General features: G+C 34.3%; 2 protein-coding genes across 2 annotated transcripts; one reads left to right on the top strand and one right to left on the bottom strand.

Annotated features, from left to right (window-relative positions):
• Nucleotides 1–12015: 12015 nt before the first annotated feature.
• Nucleotides 12016–16879, top strand: LOC139897663 (cyclin-D1-1-like). Its single transcript, XM_071880359.1, has 6 exons — nt 12016–12532; nt 12792–12881; nt 14759–14854; nt 15012–15213; nt 15593–15723; nt 15804–16879. The coding sequence occupies exons 1-6, from the start codon at nt 12287–12289 to the stop codon at nt 16026–16028; spliced, it is 990 nt and encodes a 329-aa protein (XP_071736460.1). The 5' UTR covers nt 12016–12286; the 3' UTR covers nt 16029–16879.
• Nucleotides 16880–18765: 1886 nt separating this feature from the next.
• LOC139901302 (uncharacterized) lies at nt 18766–19185 on the bottom strand. Its single transcript, XM_071884030.1, has one exon. It carries the CDS (start codon nt 19183–19185, stop codon nt 18766–18768), a length of 420 nt encoding a protein of 139 aa, XP_071740131.1.
• Between the last annotated feature and the right edge of the window lie 1314 nt (nt 19186–20499).

Below are 20499 nucleotides of genomic sequence, written 5' to 3'. Positions count from 1 at the left end.
TTTGAGGTATTTCTTATTTATTATTCATGTTCAATTTAATTCCAATGTTAACTTTAATTATTGTCTTGTTTATTTGTTTGACCTTTATTGTTACTTGCATGATTAGCTAAAATTGTGAGTATTTTTCTTGGTAATAACATGATTCATATTTGGGGTTAATGTTTATTTTAATACTTGTATGATTTAGAATTTGTATGTTCAAGTAAGAACCATTGATTATCTAGACGTTAAGATGGAATTTTATGCGTAGGTAAATGATATGATTGATGAACCTAGTTAAACACAATACCTGCCTCTTACTAGTTTTTCATGCATGTTAACCTAGGTAGTTATATTTATTATTGAATACGAACCATTTGAAGATAATAATTTGATTAGTATGCACCTAAGTCTTGAGATCTAGATGATCTTTGCAACATATTGTATATCTACCCGATATACAAGAGTTGAAGATTTAATGAACCTAGTTAAGTCAAACACTTGAATCATACTTATCCACCTAATTCACCGTGAGAACAACTAATTACTGGTTGGTCTGATTTAGTAAGTAGGTATTTGAACTAAAGTATAAGTTAATTAAACCGAACTATAATTAAAAGCTTAACCCGAGCTAGGAGGATTGTGAAAACCTTAGTGAATAACTTTTATGTTTATTGTTATTTTCTATTTAAATATTGTTTAGTTAATGAACAAAACTCTCGGTATTAAAACCGTGACAACATTTCTACGGAACATAATTGTCGTGCTCTCTGTTGGATGAACTTGACTTACCTATTACCTCTTGTTACATTGATCGGGTCTGTTTTCTATAATGTGTGCCATTAGTTAATTAGTTATTTTTGTTCAATTTATTTTAGTGTAATCTACGCACATCAATGATAAATTACCGTTAGGAGAAATTTTAATAAATTACCATTCTAACATTCATGTCCTTTTGTTGCATGCCATTAAGAGCGAATGAGTTTGGGAGTACGAGTATAAACGAGCGAAGCTACTTGAGCTAAATAGGTTAAAAGCTCAATTCGAACCCCAAGTTTGAATATTTTTTCTGTATCATTTAGTAAACAAGCTTGAATTTCTTATGACGAACTTGAACAAGTTCGCAAGCATAAACCATCATTTCGTTTCTAATAAATTTATATATATATATATATATATATATATATATATATATATATATATATATATATATATATATATATGAGTCAAATTCGAGCCGAACTAGTGCTTGTATTATATTAATCTAGTTTATCAAATAAAGAACGAACTTTAGTGAAGGCAAGGAGGGACTTTGGCCCTCCTAATGAAAAATGAAATTTATAGTCCTTTGAGGTCTGGACTTTTAAATCGACTAAATCGTAGTCTATATGAAAAAGATATGATAAAAACGGTGACAGTTTGCAGATTCAGCTATCAGTCACTATTTTGATCATATACTTTTAATACGTATTCCGATTTTGTTGATTACAAATTCAAACCGTTCGTAACTTAGAGGAAGTTTTATATTCATATTCATATATATTTCAAAAAAGCTTAATTAAATATTATAGTGATCTTTGACACCATAGTTAACAAGTTTGACCTCTATTTATATAATATATAATGATGATACCAACCCCTCAACGAACAAGTGTAAGCTTCGTTACTTGATCCTACTCGATCTTAATATATTAAGTTCGAAACGAATCGAATTCGAGCTCTTTCCTAAAGAGCTGAGTTTGAGCCTTGTGAAACTCGTGCTTGACTAGGCTCTACTTTAGACCCCTATTTAGGAGTTCTTATGGTTTAGCCAAAAAAAAACAGGACTACTTATTTGATAAACTAAACATTGTGATCATGAAGTTAAAATCTTACTCCGTAGTTATTTCATAATATGTTGATATGGTTGTTTGAATTATGGTTAAATCTCTAGAATCTTAACTTTCTTAGACCTATTCTAATCGTGCGTTAAATACCCTCCGTCAGATTACGTGTGAAAACTGACGTAAACTGATGGATTTTAACGGGGCGTCAGTTTTCGTCAGTAGAGGAGTCAGTTGGGCAATTGACGCAAAAAAAACGCCACTTTTGCCTTCAGCCAATTAGATTTTTTTCGGATTTAATAAATATACATTTTTTATAAATAATTTATTTTTCCCACCAAATCTCCAATCAGATTTTACCACATTACACTACTCAGTATTTGACACAAAAACTGACACAACGGTTATAAAATGTCAGAAACTTGTAGCGACCCCGACAACTCGTCAAGTGACGGCGTCGACTACGTAGGTCCCATTACCTGGTCATAAGTCTTTAAAACAGACGTTTGACCCAAAATATGTCGCATCCATTCAAGTGTAAAGATTGTTTCAAAGTTTACAAAGATAATTGACCACAAGTTAAGTTACAACGTTATAAGTACAAATGAAAACTATGCGACACAGTTTAAATAAGTTCAAAAGATGCTCCAAAGTGCATGTATACTCGACATCCAAGCAAGTATCAAAAGAGTGCGGAAGCATGTATCACTAAGCATTCATAACCTGAGAAAACATAGAAGAATCTGTCAACGAAAACGTTGGTGAAATCATAGGTTTAGTAAGTATTAAACGTTGTTTTTGAACCACAAGATTTTGTATTTCCATAACGTAGATTATCCAAATCATTTGCATTCCAAAAGTGTTGTTATACGCGAGCACTCAATTATCAAAACTTAACCAACGTTACCCCATCACACAGTGCTAGAACCCACACTAAAACACAAAAATATATTTCATCCGCATAACGGTAGCGAACCGTCCGAATGAGGGTTTGTTAAACCCGTATGGCCACACAATATAAGTTCTCGCTTACACCCTGCAAGTGTAACTAATGATAATCGAATTGAGGCATTTTTGTTCTAACTCGCACGTGGAATGTTTGTTTTCACACTTATGTTCAAAACATAAAAGTAAGTAGTACAAGATGTAACAATGTATATGTTTTCTCAGCCCACGATTTAAAAGTATAAAAGTTGTTGAAAAGGTGGGACTATGATCTCACCTTGAGCGCAAGAGTTAATAAAGTACTTCAACGAGTAAACGCGTGCAAAGACAAGGCTAGTCTTGACCTAAACATATAGGTTATATCAATAACGGTAAACACAAACGGTCAAAGATGTTCAATTAGTCCTATGGCTCGTTACGACTCGATTATGTAGCATGTGATTCAATTAGTCAAGTTTCAAGTTAAACGGAGTTTTAGTTAAGCGGAAACATTTTTGTGACATTTAAAAACAAAAGAGAGTGGCCTGGGGCTTTTGCGCGGCGCGCACTGGGTTGCGCGGCGCGCACCCAAGTGCAATTTCTGGTCAGAACTCAACCAAGAAGGCAAACATCTGGGATCTCTGATTCTGCGCGGCGCGCGGGTAAATGCGCGGCGCGCAATACCTGGGAATCATGCAGTTTGCAGAAAAATGGTCCAAGTCACGAACCAAAATACAATATAACACATTTCATGCACCGAAAACACTTAAAACGCATAACCTATATCATTAGAAAGGTAATTTGACAAGGAAAACAACTAAGCACATTTCATCAAGCAATTCATCACATAATCAAAGTTTCAAGTTCTAAAACGCATTTTATGATTCGGGCAACCAATTTACATGTATGATATGCCGTTTCGAAGGTAATCAAGCATACAATCCAACTAAACACTTACCAATAATAATCCATGGCATTCAATGCATCAAAAGTCCATTTCAAGTTCATCAAACCCTAACCCAAATTCACCAAAATCAATAATCAGTTCATGAAGTTTTCTAAGGCAACCTACACATCAAATTGAAGCTAGTGATGCTAGTAACACAATTAAAACATCAACTTTTAACATCTAACAACATATGATCATCCTAAATTCAAGAACAACGCACCAAAATTCAAGTTCATGCTAGTTACACTAAAACAACGAGATCGAGCATATAAATTACACACACGACATCACAATGAGCCATAGACACTAACTAACACCATTTCAAGTCAAAAACACGAATTTAGAGAAATCTAGAGTTTTAGAAATGTTACCCAAACTTGATGATATTGGTATCAAAATGTAGAGGATGAAGAGAGGATCACGAAAATGTAATTTGTTTTGATGTTTGCTTCTCCAATCGGATTTAGATGATGATTTTATGTTTGAGGGTTTTGAGTTCAAAAATGGGAAGTAGAGAGAAAGAGGAGGATGAAGGTGGGAGGTGGAGATGAAATGAATGGATGTGGTAAGTGGGTTGACTAGTTGACCTAGTCAACTAGTTTGCCCATTTGGCAATCTCGGTCCCTCGAGTTTCAAAGCGGGTGCGGGAATTAACCCAACGAATATTTTAAAAACGTTCGAGTAACGGATGACTTTATAATTAAATAACGAGGATATTATGAACGTTAGTTAACGAAAGATGCCAAATTAAATGACGAAAGATATTATTTAAAAAAAAAAAGACGGTGTTAAAATAAATTTAACGGAAAAACGCGGGATGTTACAAAACTGACACTCTATAATGTCAGAAACTGAGATTGCCTAATCACAGGCAGTTAGCACTTTTTGACCAAAAAGTATATAAACTGCGCGTAATGTTACATAAACTATTAGTAATGGTCTTATTGTAACAACTATAATGTAATCAATTCGTATTGATTTTGGTCGATCAAATAATGACTACCTATTACTAAACGTTATTATGGGGTTGATTCCGTTGCCACTTAAATTATAAATGAGAGGTGATTCTCACGTATCATTTTTTGATCCATCTACACCTAATCTTCTATTTATATCATATAAATCTCTAAAATAATGATGTCACAAATAATAATTATTTAAGCTTAAAAAAAATTCAAAAATAAATAGAAAAAATCTAAGACCTCCATGATGATGTCATTAATATAATTAATTGTATTTAATAAAAATATAAACAAGTTAATTGAAAAATATATGAAGAATTATGTACAACCTTATAATAAAACACCCATGACCATATGTAAATTATTTGAATCACTATGCATAACCTTATAGTAAAACACCTCCATAACCATATGTACAATATTTGAAGCATTATATACAACTTTATAATAAAACACATAAATGACTATATGTATAAACTTTAAAACAAATTGTATAATCTTTTACAAAACACTTAATGAACACATGTACAAACGTTGAAGCATATTATATAACCTTCATATAATAATTGTATTTTAATTTTTGAAAAAATTTCAAGAGGCATTTGTTATTACTAATAATTATTACTAAAATATAAATACTCATTTATAAAGCAAACTTTGTTATTTTAATTATAATTATAATTATTATATTATTATTATTATTCTAATATATGAGTTCTGTTTACAGGATTAATTACGTTACATATGTATGTGAAATACATGTCTCAATAAAAGGTTGTAACGTAGGCTTTTATAACAAATGAAATAGTAATTGTGATAAAAATTTGAAGAGAGTGGTGGAGAAATAAATGTAGTTCATTTATTTTTTAAGTATATTTATATGTTTATAAAAATAATAATAAGTTTCTTAGTCGGAATCTTTAATTTCACGGTTCATTAAACCAAATGAGTTTAGTATTTACATTCACTGAATACTTTTTTTTTTTGAAAGGCAAGATAATTTTATTCACTTAAAATGTGATTACAAGCCACCCCAATTAAGACGGGGCGAAACACGAAACAATTACAAGAACAAAAACACGAATGGTGGTTGCGGAGAAAGCACACCACCACCTATATACAAAATCTTATGCCAACTTTAAATACACACTAGGATCATTGACCCAAGAAAGCCACTCGATTTTTCTCTTCTTTGATATCCTATTCGCGATCCACTCGAACGACATGATTTGCAATTCGTTAAACGCAGCTAATGTGTTCCAACATTTCCCCCGAAACACTTTATTGTTCCTATTTTTCCAAATTAAGTAAGCACAGACCCACTCAACCGCTTGCCAAATTCTTTTCCCTATTCTCGAACATGGAGTCGTGGTGTTTCCACGTAGGATCTCGGCCATGCTAAGGTTGGAAACATGACCTAAACCCCACCATGAATACACACGCTTCCAAAGATCCAAGGCGTGATTGCAAAAAACCAATGTATGTTCGATTGATTCCAAGCAATCGTCACAAAGTGGACACCTTAAACTATGTAGATCTACTCCCCGTTTATCAAGTTCGACCAAGGTAGGAAGGCGCCTCTGAACCGCTCGCCATACAAATAACTCAATCTTTTTGGGTACCAAATTATTCCGCATCGTTTCTAAGTTGTTTACCGAGATATCCATAGCCTGAGTTTCGATCAGACCACATAAATCTTTTACCTTGAAAAACCCGTCAGCATGCATCCATTTTACAACCGAACACCCCTGATCCACGAAGCTGTACGCCGAAATCAGACTGCATAACGTGTCGAGCTCATCCTTTGTTCTGCCTTGAGGATCACGCAGCCAACTCCAGCTGAACAGCACCTGTTTGTCTCGAACCTCCACCCGATCTTTGATCCTCGCCTCTTTGTTGTCTTCGAGTTGATAAAGTCTTGGAAAGGCACACCTAAGTTTGTTCCCATTTAACCATAACCCGTCCCAAAAAGAGACTGCCGAATCTGATCCAACTTGTTGTACAAAAGAGTTCACGAAGGAGACACCTGTATCTTCAATATCATGACCTGTCAGAATAATAGAACGCCAAGTGCTTGGTTTTAAGGCGCGAATTTCTTCACGCCCTAACTCCAAACCCCCATATAAGCCATAGATGCTTCGAATAATTCTAACCCAAAGGGAATTAGGTTCGGAGAAAAATCTCCACCACCACTTCCCTAGTAAGGCTAGATTTTTGTGTTTTAGTAACCCAATATTTAGCCCCCCAAGTTCGTAAGAACAAACCACATTTACCCATTTAACCCACGAAAGTTTGGGCCCCGAATCGGACCCACCCCAAAAGAACACACGCCTCACACTCTCAAGTAATTTCAAAACACTCGCCGGAGCGCGAAAGAGTGAGAAGAAGTACAATGGTAAACTCGAGAGGATCGATTTGATTAGGACTAGCCGACCACCAAACGACAACTTACGCATTTTCCAACTTGACAACCGAGCCTTAATTTTATCAATAACCGGGTTCCAACTATGTGATTTTCGCATATTTGCACCAATTGGAAGCCCGAGGTATGTGAAAGGTAATGCACCAACTTGACAATTTAGACCTTGAGCCATGTTCCGTATGGAATTCTCTCCAACACCAATACCATACAAAAAACTTTTATGAAAATTGACTTTCAAGCCCGAAACTAGTTCAAAACATTTAAGTAGGTTTTGAAGACTATGAGCGTTTTCACGATTCCAAGCTCCTACAAAAATCGTGTCATCGGCGTATTGAAGATGAGAGACTATCACATTATCACGCCCCACTTTGATACCTTCGTAAAGTCCTCTATCTAGAGCCGATTTTACAAGTATGTTCAAACCTTCCGCTGCAAGGATAAAAAGAAATGGCGATAACGGATCACCTTGTCGAATCCCACGTCCTAAGGCAAATTCTTTAGTAGGCGACCCGTTAACAAGTACCGAGATAGAAGCCGAGTTCAGACACGCAAATATCCATTTCCTCCACCTATCACCGAATCCCATACATTTCATAACGTCCATCAAGAAATTCCAATTAATACAATCAAACGCCTTTTCGAAGTCAACTTTAAATAGGAGTCCTTTTTGTTTGGAATTTTTAAGAAAGTTGATCGTTTCATTCACAATTAAAGCGCCATCGAGTATAAATCTACCTTTTATGAACGCGCTTTGCTCACTACCTACAAGCTTCGGGATACACTTCTTCAGCCGGTTGGAAAGGATCTTTGCAATTATTTTATAATAGCTCCCAATAAGGCTAATAGGTCGGAAGTCGTTAAGCCCCGATGGATTCGAAACTTTTGGAATAAGGGTAACGAATGAAGCATTACAACCACGTGAGAATTCGCCCCGATTCCAGAACCATGTTACAGCCTCAATTAGCTCCCCTTTAATAAGTTCCCAAAATTCTTTGAAAAAACGAAGATTAAACCCGTCAGGTCCGGGGGCCTTCGAACTTCCACACTCAAAAACCGCATACCTGATTTCTTCTTCACCGAAAGCAGCCTCAATTTCTTCAGCATGCTGTTGTGATATCGACGGGTAGATCAGGTCTTCCATAGAGGGCCTGTCGGAATCTGTCTCTTGGAACCTGAGTTCGAAGTGCTTGCATACTTCGTCTTTGATTAAGGAAGGCGTATCAATCCAGATTCCATTAACGTTCAATCCTCTAATATTACATTTGTTATAGTTCCTTCGAATAAACGAGTGAAAAAATTTGGAATTCTCATCTCCCTCTACAAACCATTTAATTCTCGACTTTTGTTTGAGCATGTCACTTTTTAGTTTCTCCTTCTCAATCCAACTCTTCCTACTTTCTTTCCATACTAGCAACTCACTGTCTACCAAACTTCGAGACTCTGCAATTTTCTCTATGTCATTTGCCTTTTCCATTAACCCCTTAATCTCTTCATCCAATTTATTGAATTTATTGAAGCTCCATTCTTTCAAGGCAAATTTAACATTTTTAAGTTTATTTCTAAATACGCAATCTTTCCTATAGGAGGTATTAACCGACACCTCCCACGCTCTCTTCACCACCTCATGGGCATCTTTGTCATTAAACCACGCATCGAAAACCTTAAATGGCTTCGGACCAAAATTCATCTCCTCATCCTTTAACATTATTGGACAATGATCCGATAGGTTACGATCCATAACAACCCCGGTTACATCCCTCCATAGTAAAAGAAACTTCTCCGTAACAAGAAAGCGATCTAACTTGCTAAATTTGACTCCGTCGTCACTAACCCTTGTGAAACTTCTACCCCCTAATTGGATATCCACCAAAGCATTATTGGTAATGAAGTCATTAAATCTACGCGCTCTATACTCGAAGAATTCACAATTCAATCTTTCTTCCTCACCCCGGACCTCGTTAAAATCACCGCAAACAACCCAAGCTTCATCCGTATGATCTAGCATCCTAGTTAAGGAATTCCAAAAGTTAACTTTACCCGCATCCTCATGTGGCCCATACACGTTTACAATATTGAGCATTTCATTATTCCCTCTCCATCTCCCTTGTATCCCAATAACATAATCTAACCGAATCACATTTGAGGCAACGAAGCTATTTATATCCCAAATGATTAGTTGCCCACCCGAATTACCCACTTTTTCTTTTTGGATAAAATCACAATCTAAAGAACCCCAAAGAGAGTTTATCCAATTCAAATCCACCTGGTTCAATCTAGTTTCCTGAAGGACAAGGAAACTAGGTTTCTCATCCCTAATTAACCGTTTAATCCACCCTAGTTTACAGAACTTACTCCCAATACCAAAACCACGAATATTGATTGAGATAATCTTCATTAGAAAACAAAAAGGAACGACAGTGACAGCATAGACTTACATAGCGGAAGGTTTTACCTTCCATTTGAGTCCAAGCTTTTGGCCATAATCGAATACCCCCATTTGATGGACACTATCCCCTGAGGCAGAAGATTCTGAGCGACCCAATTTACCATCGACATGTTGTGTAGAACTCGAATGGTTAGCACATATAGAGCAAATTGATCTCAGAGGTTTATCATTATTATGTTGTCGAGCAGACTGTTTCAAATTCAGCATCCTAGACGAAGATTTCCATCGCCTGATGTTTGCCCAACAACATTTTGTTCTTCGATGTTCACAATGTTCGGTGTTCATAGCTTTACCTTTTGCCCTTGATTGATCAATTTTATCTTTTCGCTTTCCTGTTTTCAATCCATTCTTCCCCAGCGATTTAACACTTTTGTTATTGGTTTTGATGGGTTTGGTTGGGCTAACAAAAGAGTCCTTAACCACAGAATCAGGCCCACTGCCCAAATTATTTCCAGGCCCATCTGGTGTCGACTTTGGGCTTGGGCTTGAATATTTAACTGAATTGGGTTGGTCCATATATTGGGGAATTGGAACCGATTCCTTTATCACGGATATAGGCGAATTGCTAGGGTTATCCTCGGGACTCGACGCCATATCAGCAGCATGCACGCCTGGACTGGAGTAACCATTATCACGCTTATCTTGGGATAGGCAATCATTATTTTGGGATAGGCAATCATTATCACACTTATCTTGGGAAAAGTTAACGTCGCCAGTCTCAGCAACCTTTTCATCTTCTGCCTGTGTTTCTTCCACCGCTGCCGGACCACCGTCGCTTTCTTCCTGAACAACTTTAGGAAAAACTAAGTCGTCATCAGAATCATACGACCCAAAACTGTCAATGTCACCTTCATCCGACCCAGTATCATCTGAACCTTCATTCTCCTCAAATTCGTTATCCTCTTCGTTTTTTGAAATGCCAATAGACGAGTTATCATCATCCAGTTCAACGTCAATTGAGATATTAGCCTCTTCAACGATATTCACCTTGGTAAAACCCTCCGAATGATCCAGGATAGCCTCCGAGTTTATATAACCATGAACATGTGATAGCAATAAGACCCTACCATAGACAAGATTTTGGTTTTGTTGATCAATAGTGCAGTTCTCCATATCCATTACTTCACCCCAATTCCTAGCTATCTTGGCAAAGACATCCTTATTCCAACAGATGGTGGGGACCCTTCCAATTTTGATCCATACCAATCGGTTAGAGCATACATAAGGTTTGGTAAAGAACTTAGTGGATGAGCACCATTTATGAATGACATGTTCTCTATAATCCATGATCTTCTCTGCTTCAAGAGTTGAACCAAAGACCCAAAGTATGTCCAACCCTCCTAAGTATTTGATCTCACAATTCGTCATACCTGCCGCACGACTTAACTCACAAATCTGTGGGATATACCTCCAATCTTTCAGTACTCCAATAATGGATCTCTTCTTGAGGTGTTTGAACTCCTCCGATCGATGGATACGAATGATTTTGAGATTAGCATTCCTAGGATTGATGTGTCGTGTAGTATCCTGGTTTTTTTCATTCAGTTTGTTACGGAGATCCGTTTTTGATGCCAGAAAATCCCTCAGATCACCCTGCTCCCTTCGTACCACATTACTATAGCAGCGTTGATCTCTGAATGAATCTGCCCAACCACCTGCCGGAACTTTGTTTCCTGAATACTTCTCCTTTCTACCCTCTTCGCTACCTTCTTCCTTTCTCTCCAAAGCTTTGAACACCTTGATTGTCAAGTCTCCAAACTTGATTTTGGCTAACGATGCCAGCAGCAAATTTGGATCCCTGACGTTTCCAAACCTTACAAACGCGAATCTCTCCCCACCTTTCAACCGTCTGCTCGCCATGTAAACATCACGAAGTTCTCCAAAAGGTTTGAACACTCTCCATAGATCACCTACACCCCAGCTCTCGGGGAAGTTAAAAAACATGTAGGAAGTCAGATTAGAGCCGAATAGCCATGTTAATCGATCCTTGAGTTTGCCATTGTACCCTTCTCGAACCCCTCCATTGCCTGCCGGAAACCTCACGCCTTTGTTTTTCTCTCTCCTCTCACTCTCTCTCATGTTTTCACATTCACTGAATACTTAAAACATATTCTTAAACTCTTTTGTTTAAATAAACCTGTGATTTCACAGATCATTTCACTAGTTATCTATTATACCCTTATTTATACTTACACTAATAATATATATGTTCAATTACCTAGATTAATCTAAGGATCTCTATAAATTTATGAGATAAAAGTGTACATAAATCAAAAAGTAGTGTGTAAGAATCATCAAATAGTTATCGACACCATCACTTTGAGTAAACGTATTAACTAAATTGCACAATCAATTAATTTATATTTACGGTAAATTTAGCAATAATGATGGAAAAATAATCGCTACTTGATAGAAATATTACATAACAAGATGACATCACACTTTTTTTAAACTGGTATATAAATCCATAAAATATTTGAAATAAATTAACTTTACAAATCACACACAAAAATAAGTACTAGTACTATATATATCAAAGTACAGAGTCACATATATAAGTAGAAGAGAAGACATATGAAGCACCTCAATAGCCATCTCTCACACCACCACTAGCTCCTACTTCGATAGTGGACTTATATCTATCTATATTTATATTTATATCTGTATCTAACTATCTATATCGATCTATACTATATATCTCCGGCTAACTTTAAGCTAACCTCGCCGGAAAATAGATCGGAAAGATGTTCAAAACACTATGATCAATCAATCTCCATCATCATGTCATTATCGTACTCTGATTGTAACTCTGATTTACTCTGCGGCGAGGATTCCGGCATATTATCCGGCGAATATCAGCCGGAGTGCTCTTCTGATTTCGATTATTGTCCCGACTTCGATGATTCAATCGCGGAGTTCATAGAACAGGAGCGAAAATTCGTTCCCGGAATTGATTACGTGGAACTATTTCAATCTCATGTTCTGGATGCTTCTGCCAGAGAAGAATCAGTTGCATGGATTCTCAAGGTACACGAATATATATATATATAGTCTTTTGTACGTATATATAATGGAGTATAATTTTTTAATTATGTATTCATTTGAGAGATGTGTGAAATTGTATGAATTGAAATTATGAATCCGATTAAAAAGTTAGTTATAGATTTGCTACATTACGTATCGATCGGTTGCTATTTTCAGTGGTGCATTTTAGCGTCAATTGGGTTGTTGACGTTATCATTATCGAACTAATTAACGGCGTTTACTAATAAGTTTTTCTGTGCAGGTGCAGCGTTTTTATGGTTTTCAACCGTTAACGGCGTACCTGGCCGTTAACTATTTGGATCGTTTCATATATTGCCGTGGATTGCCGATGGTAAATTCCGTCGTTCATCGACTGAGTCATTTTTGCAATTTTTTATTAAATATACGGAGGAAATAATAATGAAATAATTGGTTTATTTGGATTTTATCGTAATATTGAAAATATGGTGATAGCAAAAGTTAATAAAGAAAACATTGATATGTTATTATTGAGCTAATCGGTTAGGGTGTTCTACATAGGAATTATAAAAAAAATATGTATGCATATAAGGCATTTGGGAACCTCCCTCGGACGTGAAGAGGTCGGGTGTTCCTGAAACGGGTCTGATTTACGTGATTAATTAGAGTGATTCATGAATATTTATAAATATTAATTTAATATATATAATTAATAATTATAATTATAAAATATAATTATAAAATATAATTATAAATAAGAAAGGAGTTTGTCTATAAGTTTTAGTTTTAGGAGTAACAATTACATTACAGAATAGATTCATTGGATATTATGAATACATTGTCGATATATATAAGTGATATTATGAATACTTTGTCGATATATATAAGTGGGACCGTATTTCTACAATCACATTTTGGTCCTTTTACAGTTAATTCTTTATTCCTTTTTTTATTTAGAATAAAATTACAAATTTTAATGGATTTTGTTCAGGATTTCATTAAAGAAAATTTCTCAATATGTTCTTAGATAATACGGAGTACTATTTATATTTATAAAATATTATATCTTTAATTTAAGTGTAAACTAATATTAGGTATGTATCTAATACTGTCCATCCATAAATATATATAAAAAAAATTAAGTTATAAACCTAACCTTTAAAAATAGTCAAATATGTATTTAGATACAAGTATTTTCTTTATGAACCTAATGAATATTTTGAGCATTGACCTCAAATGTTGGGACTCTATTTTAAATTTCTAATATGTTAATTAGATACCTATTAGCACCATAAAACGAAAATTGTATAATTCAGTTAAACTGTATACATCTTTTTCCATATGAATAGAATGGTCGATTCCATAATACTATGAGAGGATAATTTCGAAGAAATAAAAAAATATGGGTAAGAGTTCTCGCGGATTTCCATATTATTGGGAACTTGGGAACTGTAACTTACGAAAATCAGAATGGGAAGAAGAAAAAAAAATTTTACGAGTTGAATTGTAAAAACTTTATTCGTGAAGATGTTTAATGTTTATTTAGATACTTACATTCAATATAAAATTTGCTTGATCTAATATCTAATATGACAATATAAGTTTGATTTTGATTAATCTTTGATTTCTGGTATGCATGAATAGATTATTGAAGTAGTTAGGTCCTATGTGATTTCAAGTATTTAAGCTTCTTTTACAATGATCATTTTATATTTATATTAATATTAATATTAATATTAATATTAATATTTATACCTAAAAATAACTATAGATATGGGGAAATAATAAGTACATTTTATGATTAATTAGTACAAACTTCTTTATCGTGGAATAATTATAAAGTGATTTAGGACTCACCTGCTTCATTGTCTATTTGTACACCTGTAACCACATTTATTTCTAAATTATATTATATATTATATTCCATCCCCGGAAAAGGGGATGATTCTCGCACACACTTTTTTGATCCTCACACACCAAAACACACCTATTTTAACCTTTTACTCTTCTAATAATACTCAATTGGTGTGTGAGGATCAAAAAAGTGTGTGTGAGAATCATCAACCCGGAAAATGGTTACATTGAGATGTGCCCCTTTGTCTCTTTTAGTCTCACCAGAAAACACTGATTTTATTAACTTAATCACCAATTATTAGTTTTGTTGGAGCATTACTATAGTACAGTATTAAACTAGTACTTTATTCTTCCTTAATTTCTAATTTCTATTTCTATTGTTTTAATAATAAACAGGCAAATGGATGGCCTTTGCAACTCTTGTCTGTAGCTTGCTTGTCTTTGGCTGCTAAGATGGAGGAACCTATTGTTCCTTCTCTTTTAGATATTCAGGTATATATATATAACTTCATTAAATTTATAATGTCATGACATAGTTATTTCAAATAAAAATAAATCTTAACATTTGATAACTAGGAAAAAAATCAATACTACCCAAGCTTTTATGCATAACTGATGTGTTACTATTGAATCATTTTAATGAACGTAGATTGAAGGTGCAAAGTATATTTTCGAGTCAAAAACAATCCGAAGAATGGAGTTTCTCGTTCTTGGTGTTTTGGATTGGAGGCTAAGATCCGTTACGCCATTTAGCTTCATCGGATTCTTTGCTCACAAAATCGACCCGAGTGGGACTTATACAGGCTTCCTTATCTCAAGGTCAACCCAAATCATTTTATCAAATATTCAAGGTAATATACTAATTGAAACTTTTTAAGAAAGAAGATTAACTTCAATATAGATTTTTACACGAATATACACATATTGTTTACCCTGAATTTAATCCCATGATCTCGTAGTTAGAATATTAGTCAAATGACTCTTTGTTAATACTACATATATTGTGTTTCATATTTAGTTTTTTAAGTTTAATATAATAAATATAAATATAAATATATAAATATATATAATATATATACTAATTCCAATAATTAATGATCCGCGTGCATGTAGGTGTTTGATATAAACAAATCAACTACCTGTGTTGCATTGCTTAAATAAACATATACTAATATTAATGCATGCATATTGAATACCAAAAGAGTTGACCAGAAAGTTTGACTTTTGCAGAGGCTAATTTACTTGAGTATTGGCCATCATGCATTGCAGCTGCAATTATACTTTGTGCAGCAAGTGATCTGTCTAATTTCTCACTTATCAATGCTGAACAAGCTGAATGTTGGTGTGATGGCCTTAGCAAAGTATGTACACAATTTCATTTTTTATAATATATTTATAGAAATCATATTAATTAAACATTCGAGTTTTCGTTAACTTTCAGGAGAAAATCACAAAATGTTATAGACTAGTCCAAGGAGTAAGTCCTTTGGAAAGATCAAAAACACAAATACGATTCATGACTCGTATGAGTACTGGATCTGGACCTGGATCTGGATCGGGTGACTGGTCATCTGCATCTTCATCATCATCACCATCAACGTATAAAAGGCGAAAATTAAATAACTTATCGTGGGTAGATGATGACAAGAGTTCAAGCTCTAATTAAAGGAGACTAAATAAATAAATAAATAAAACCTGGAGTAGAGTGGGGAAAAAGAAAATAAAAATGGTTTGGTTTCACTCCAAGTGCTTGAGATTCCTCATTATATTTTCAAGAGGAATCAAATTTATAACCAAAAAAAAAAAAAAAGTTGGTTTATTTTATTAATTTTTTTTTAAATAAGTTGGTATATGTCATAATTCAAGAGTATGACTTTGCTGATTCCCTAGGGAAAGGGGAGTTTGGTACATAGTGTGAGTAAAATTGTTTAATACAAAGTGGAGAGCCAGTGATTGGAGTGTATGTGTGAAAATGTGAATTATAAGTGGGAAATGTGATTGAATTCAAAGGTGGCATTCATTCTTGAGTGAATCAAGATTGAGGGGTGGAGCGTATATGTGGGTCCCTTTTTGGGAAATTATATAAACAAGAAAAAACATATATCAACTCCATACCTAGAAGATAACAAGTATGTTCCGTTTAATGTATAATTAAAAGGAATATATAAGTTTATTTGTGTGTAATATGTTACCCGTTACAAGTTGAAGATTGATCAGAGTTTGAAGATTGATCAGAGTTTGAAGCTAAGAACGTTAATAAGATGGGAGAAGCTATCAACAATGAAGGCTAGGGCTCTTCATTTCTTTTTAATACTTATTAGAATTATTACTTTTTTCAGAAGAAAAAAACTGATTTTGAGAGTGGTTTAAGCGTGTCTTCTCACACATGTGCATGTGTGTTTTTTTGGCGGGAAATGTTTGGGCATCTTTCCAACATAATTTTGAAGTCCCTGTTTTTTAACTTCACCAGGGGTCTTTTTTTCTTTATATATATATATATATATATATATATATATATATATATATATATATATATATATATATAGCTTTTTAGAGTGATTTTCACGCGTGTGATGGTAACACGACTGTGATTTTTAATTTATTTATACATATTTTTTTCAAATGTTAAAAGGGTAAAATATGTCCTTTTCTTCATGGTCTGGTTTTGGCCTAACCATATCAAAGGTCTTTGGGGCCTTTTCTGTATTTATTTTTTTTTATAATTTTTTGGTTTTATTAAGTGTGTTTGTATTAGTCATGTGGAATTTTCATGAAATATATAACTTCAAAGTGTTCCCTCTTTTTATGTTTCTCTTTATAGCTCACGTGATTGACATGAAAGCCGTGTGGAATTTCGTGAAATTATTATGTATCTATCTGTATTGTTTAGAATTTCACCAACACAAACTTTTCAGAGTTTGATAATTATTACTTTAAAATATCCCGTTTTGTTGGTGAACCAATTAACAATCGATTGATTCTGCATAACTAACTTTCTCTAGATTATTGCAAAACTTATGATTTTGTTAGTTGTGTTGTGTAGGTACCAATTTTCTCACCAACTACTAGTTTCTTTAGAGATGCCCACATGGTTTATTTTTGATTTGATTGCGCAAGCATGATGAACTAATAAAAGCATTTTGTATTCAAATATTATTTTAACAATAGGTCTGAGAGGATGCTAAATTCTAATTTTAGCTAAAAAATGATATGCTTTGTAAAAAAAGTGGAGAAAGAAGTAGTCACATCATTATTCACATAAATGCTATCTCATCGTTGGTTTGATAATTTGGTTGTCGTAGTATTAGTTTGTGTGTGGTGTTTATTGTTTAGCGAAGACTCGTATACAGATAATGTCTTAATTGTTTAGGTTTTGTGGTTTTTTTGTTACAAGGCACGTTGAGTTCTCTTGTAATATCTCGGTTTAGGCTATTTCATTTTGATACACGTGTCTTACTTTATAAAAATTATCGTTATCTTTGTAAAAAAAAAAAAAATTCGTCCCTTGGACAACTTCATGTAAAAGTGATTAAATGTAATATCAATTTTCCATTTGTTTAAAAATGACGATGATAACCACACATGCTTGCCTGAATAATCACTAAGTTGTCCGATGAAGCATACCACTCGGGTTCAAATATGGGTAAAGTCATTTCATTCAAAAAGGAAATGTGACCAGAGGTGCGCCTTGTGCGCAAATTTACCCGGTATCAGATCTCGCGCTCAGGGGACTTGATTACCCAAAGTTTATCCTATATAAGAGAGTCAATGTAATCGTTCATAGAGAGTTTCCTCACTAATAAAAAAAATTAACGGTAATGTGACATTTATGTGAGCAATGATGTTGGTGTCAGCTTAACTTCCCTCAATTTTATTTAAAAGGAAAAAAAAGGGTCGTTTGAGCTAAAATTTGATTTTGGTATTGTCCTATGATAGTTACAAAAGTGAGATTATAAGACTAACATTAACCCTGTCTGTGACTAAGAGGCAAAGGGTATACTTTTTGGACAACAAATGCAATCTGTCAGTCACTAGGCAAGGTCAGATTCTGACCCTCATTAACTCTGGTGTCAGATTTTAGTGTCAAATTACAGTAAGGTCCATCAGTTCTTATTTTCTTTATTTCTTTTAATTTAATTTAATATATATATATATATATAATAAAATACATAAAAATATAAAAAAAGAACATAAACTAATTTTTTTTGTTATGAAAATTCAACGATTACATAAAAATTAACGACTAAACATTAAACATACAAATTACATAATAATAAAAAAAAACTAATGCATAGTGCGAAATGACGACGAAAGGTTCCAAATATGCTCAACTAAATCTTGGGTTAGTTGGTCGTGCACTGTCTGATCCCTTATCTCTCGCATGATAACGTCTTGATCTTAGGTTAGTTGTTTTCGATAATGAATTCTTCCTCCCAATCACTTAGCGCAAATCCGTTATCTTCTAAAATCATATTATGTAATATGACACAGGTGTCCATAACTCTTCGCATCTTATTTACCGACATAGTGCGTGCTGCTATCCTTAAAATATGAAATCGACCTTGAAGAACCCCAAATGCCCTCTCTACATCCTTTCGGACACTAGCTTGAAACCAAGTAAACTTACCTTGGGTCATCTGTCGGGCACACAAAACCTTGAGTAGTGTCGCCCAGTCGGGATATATACCGTCAGCTAGGTAATAACCTTTAGTGTACTTATTACCATTAGCCACAAACGGTGCGGATGGAGATGTTTGGTTCTTAAGTTTATCAAAACTATATGATTGATTCAAAACATTTATATCATTGTTGGAACCCGCCATTTCAAAAAAAAACATGTCAAATCCACAGGTCATACGAAGCAACTGCTTCAATGTTTCTTGGAATATAAATTCGGTTTCTTGGAACGCTCTCGGATTGGACTTCCGAATCATCATATGATTCTTGTAATAGTTGAATCATTTGCACTATAGGTTTGTCTTCCGAATCGGATTCGGAATTAAGTAGATATGAAACGTAGTTTGAAGACGATGCCATATGTATAAAAAATATGTAACTAGAAAGTATAAAAAAATGAGGGAAATTTGATGTTTTGGTATGTTTAAAATGGAGTAGGAAGTGAGTTTATATAGAAAAGAAAATAAATGAATTTATGGGTAAAAAAATACCGGTTGCTCCAACGGTTTGAAAAAACGGATCAATGACAAGCCGCCACGCGTCCACTTCATCCTTTAACGCTTTTTTTTTCGTTTTCCTAACGACTAACGCCTCTGAGGCGTGAGGTGTGACGCCGCGTTACAGGCGTTAGAGGGCGTCAGCGAGCCTGACGAGACCCCTCTGACGCTGCGTTATTGGTGGTCTAAGAGTGATTATGAATTTAGTTAACGTACTCTCCCGTTTAGATACATAAATACACATACGATAACAAAAACTGTAAATTTTGATTATTCCTTTACTTTATATGTAAGAAGAACAATAGAACGCTGAACTGTTCTCGTCAGTGGGACATGTTGTATAACAATAATATATATGAGTTGAGTTGGTCCCAAAAATTTGGGCGGTTCTATTGGATTACTCGAATGTGTCCCTCGATCTTGTTTATTCACCACCACGTACAACCTTCTCGTGACGGCCTACTTTTCAAACATACACAAGACTTTATACAACATTTTCCCCACCACGATTACTCGATCTTCGTTCAATAATTTTATAGACAGAAATTTAGATTTATAAGTAACTATATAAGCTAATACATATTGATTAGACAGACATTAGAGCTATAAGCTACTCAAACTTCTAATCTCATACTGATATAGGATAATTTGTTACAAACTCTTGTTGATATCCGGTCGTCATCTTAATTTTAAAAGCCCTATTCTATAAGTAAAAATGGAGCGCTTTGTATACGTAAGTTTTCACATGTATAAGAACAATAACAAAAACAACAAAACTCAATTCCACATAGGTGGGGTATAGGGGAGGTAAGATGTATACACAATCATTCCCCTATTTTAATATAAATAAAAGTCCTTTCGCCACCCAAAAATAAACATGCTAAGAGTAGAGAAAATTCTCTCTCTCAATGTTCTATGGATAGATAGATTGTTTTTAAATGAACCTCCGGCCAATAAGTAGGT

This window comes from Rutidosis leptorrhynchoides, chromosome 3, assembly GCF_046630445.1.
Source record: "Rutidosis leptorrhynchoides isolate AG116_Rl617_1_P2 chromosome 3, CSIRO_AGI_Rlap_v1, whole genome shotgun sequence".
NCBI classification, from domain to species: domain Eukaryota; kingdom Viridiplantae; phylum Streptophyta; class Magnoliopsida; order Asterales; family Asteraceae; genus Rutidosis; species Rutidosis leptorrhynchoides.
Note: the sequence above shows the minus strand (reverse complement) of the source record. Positions and strands in the feature narration are given on the sequence as shown.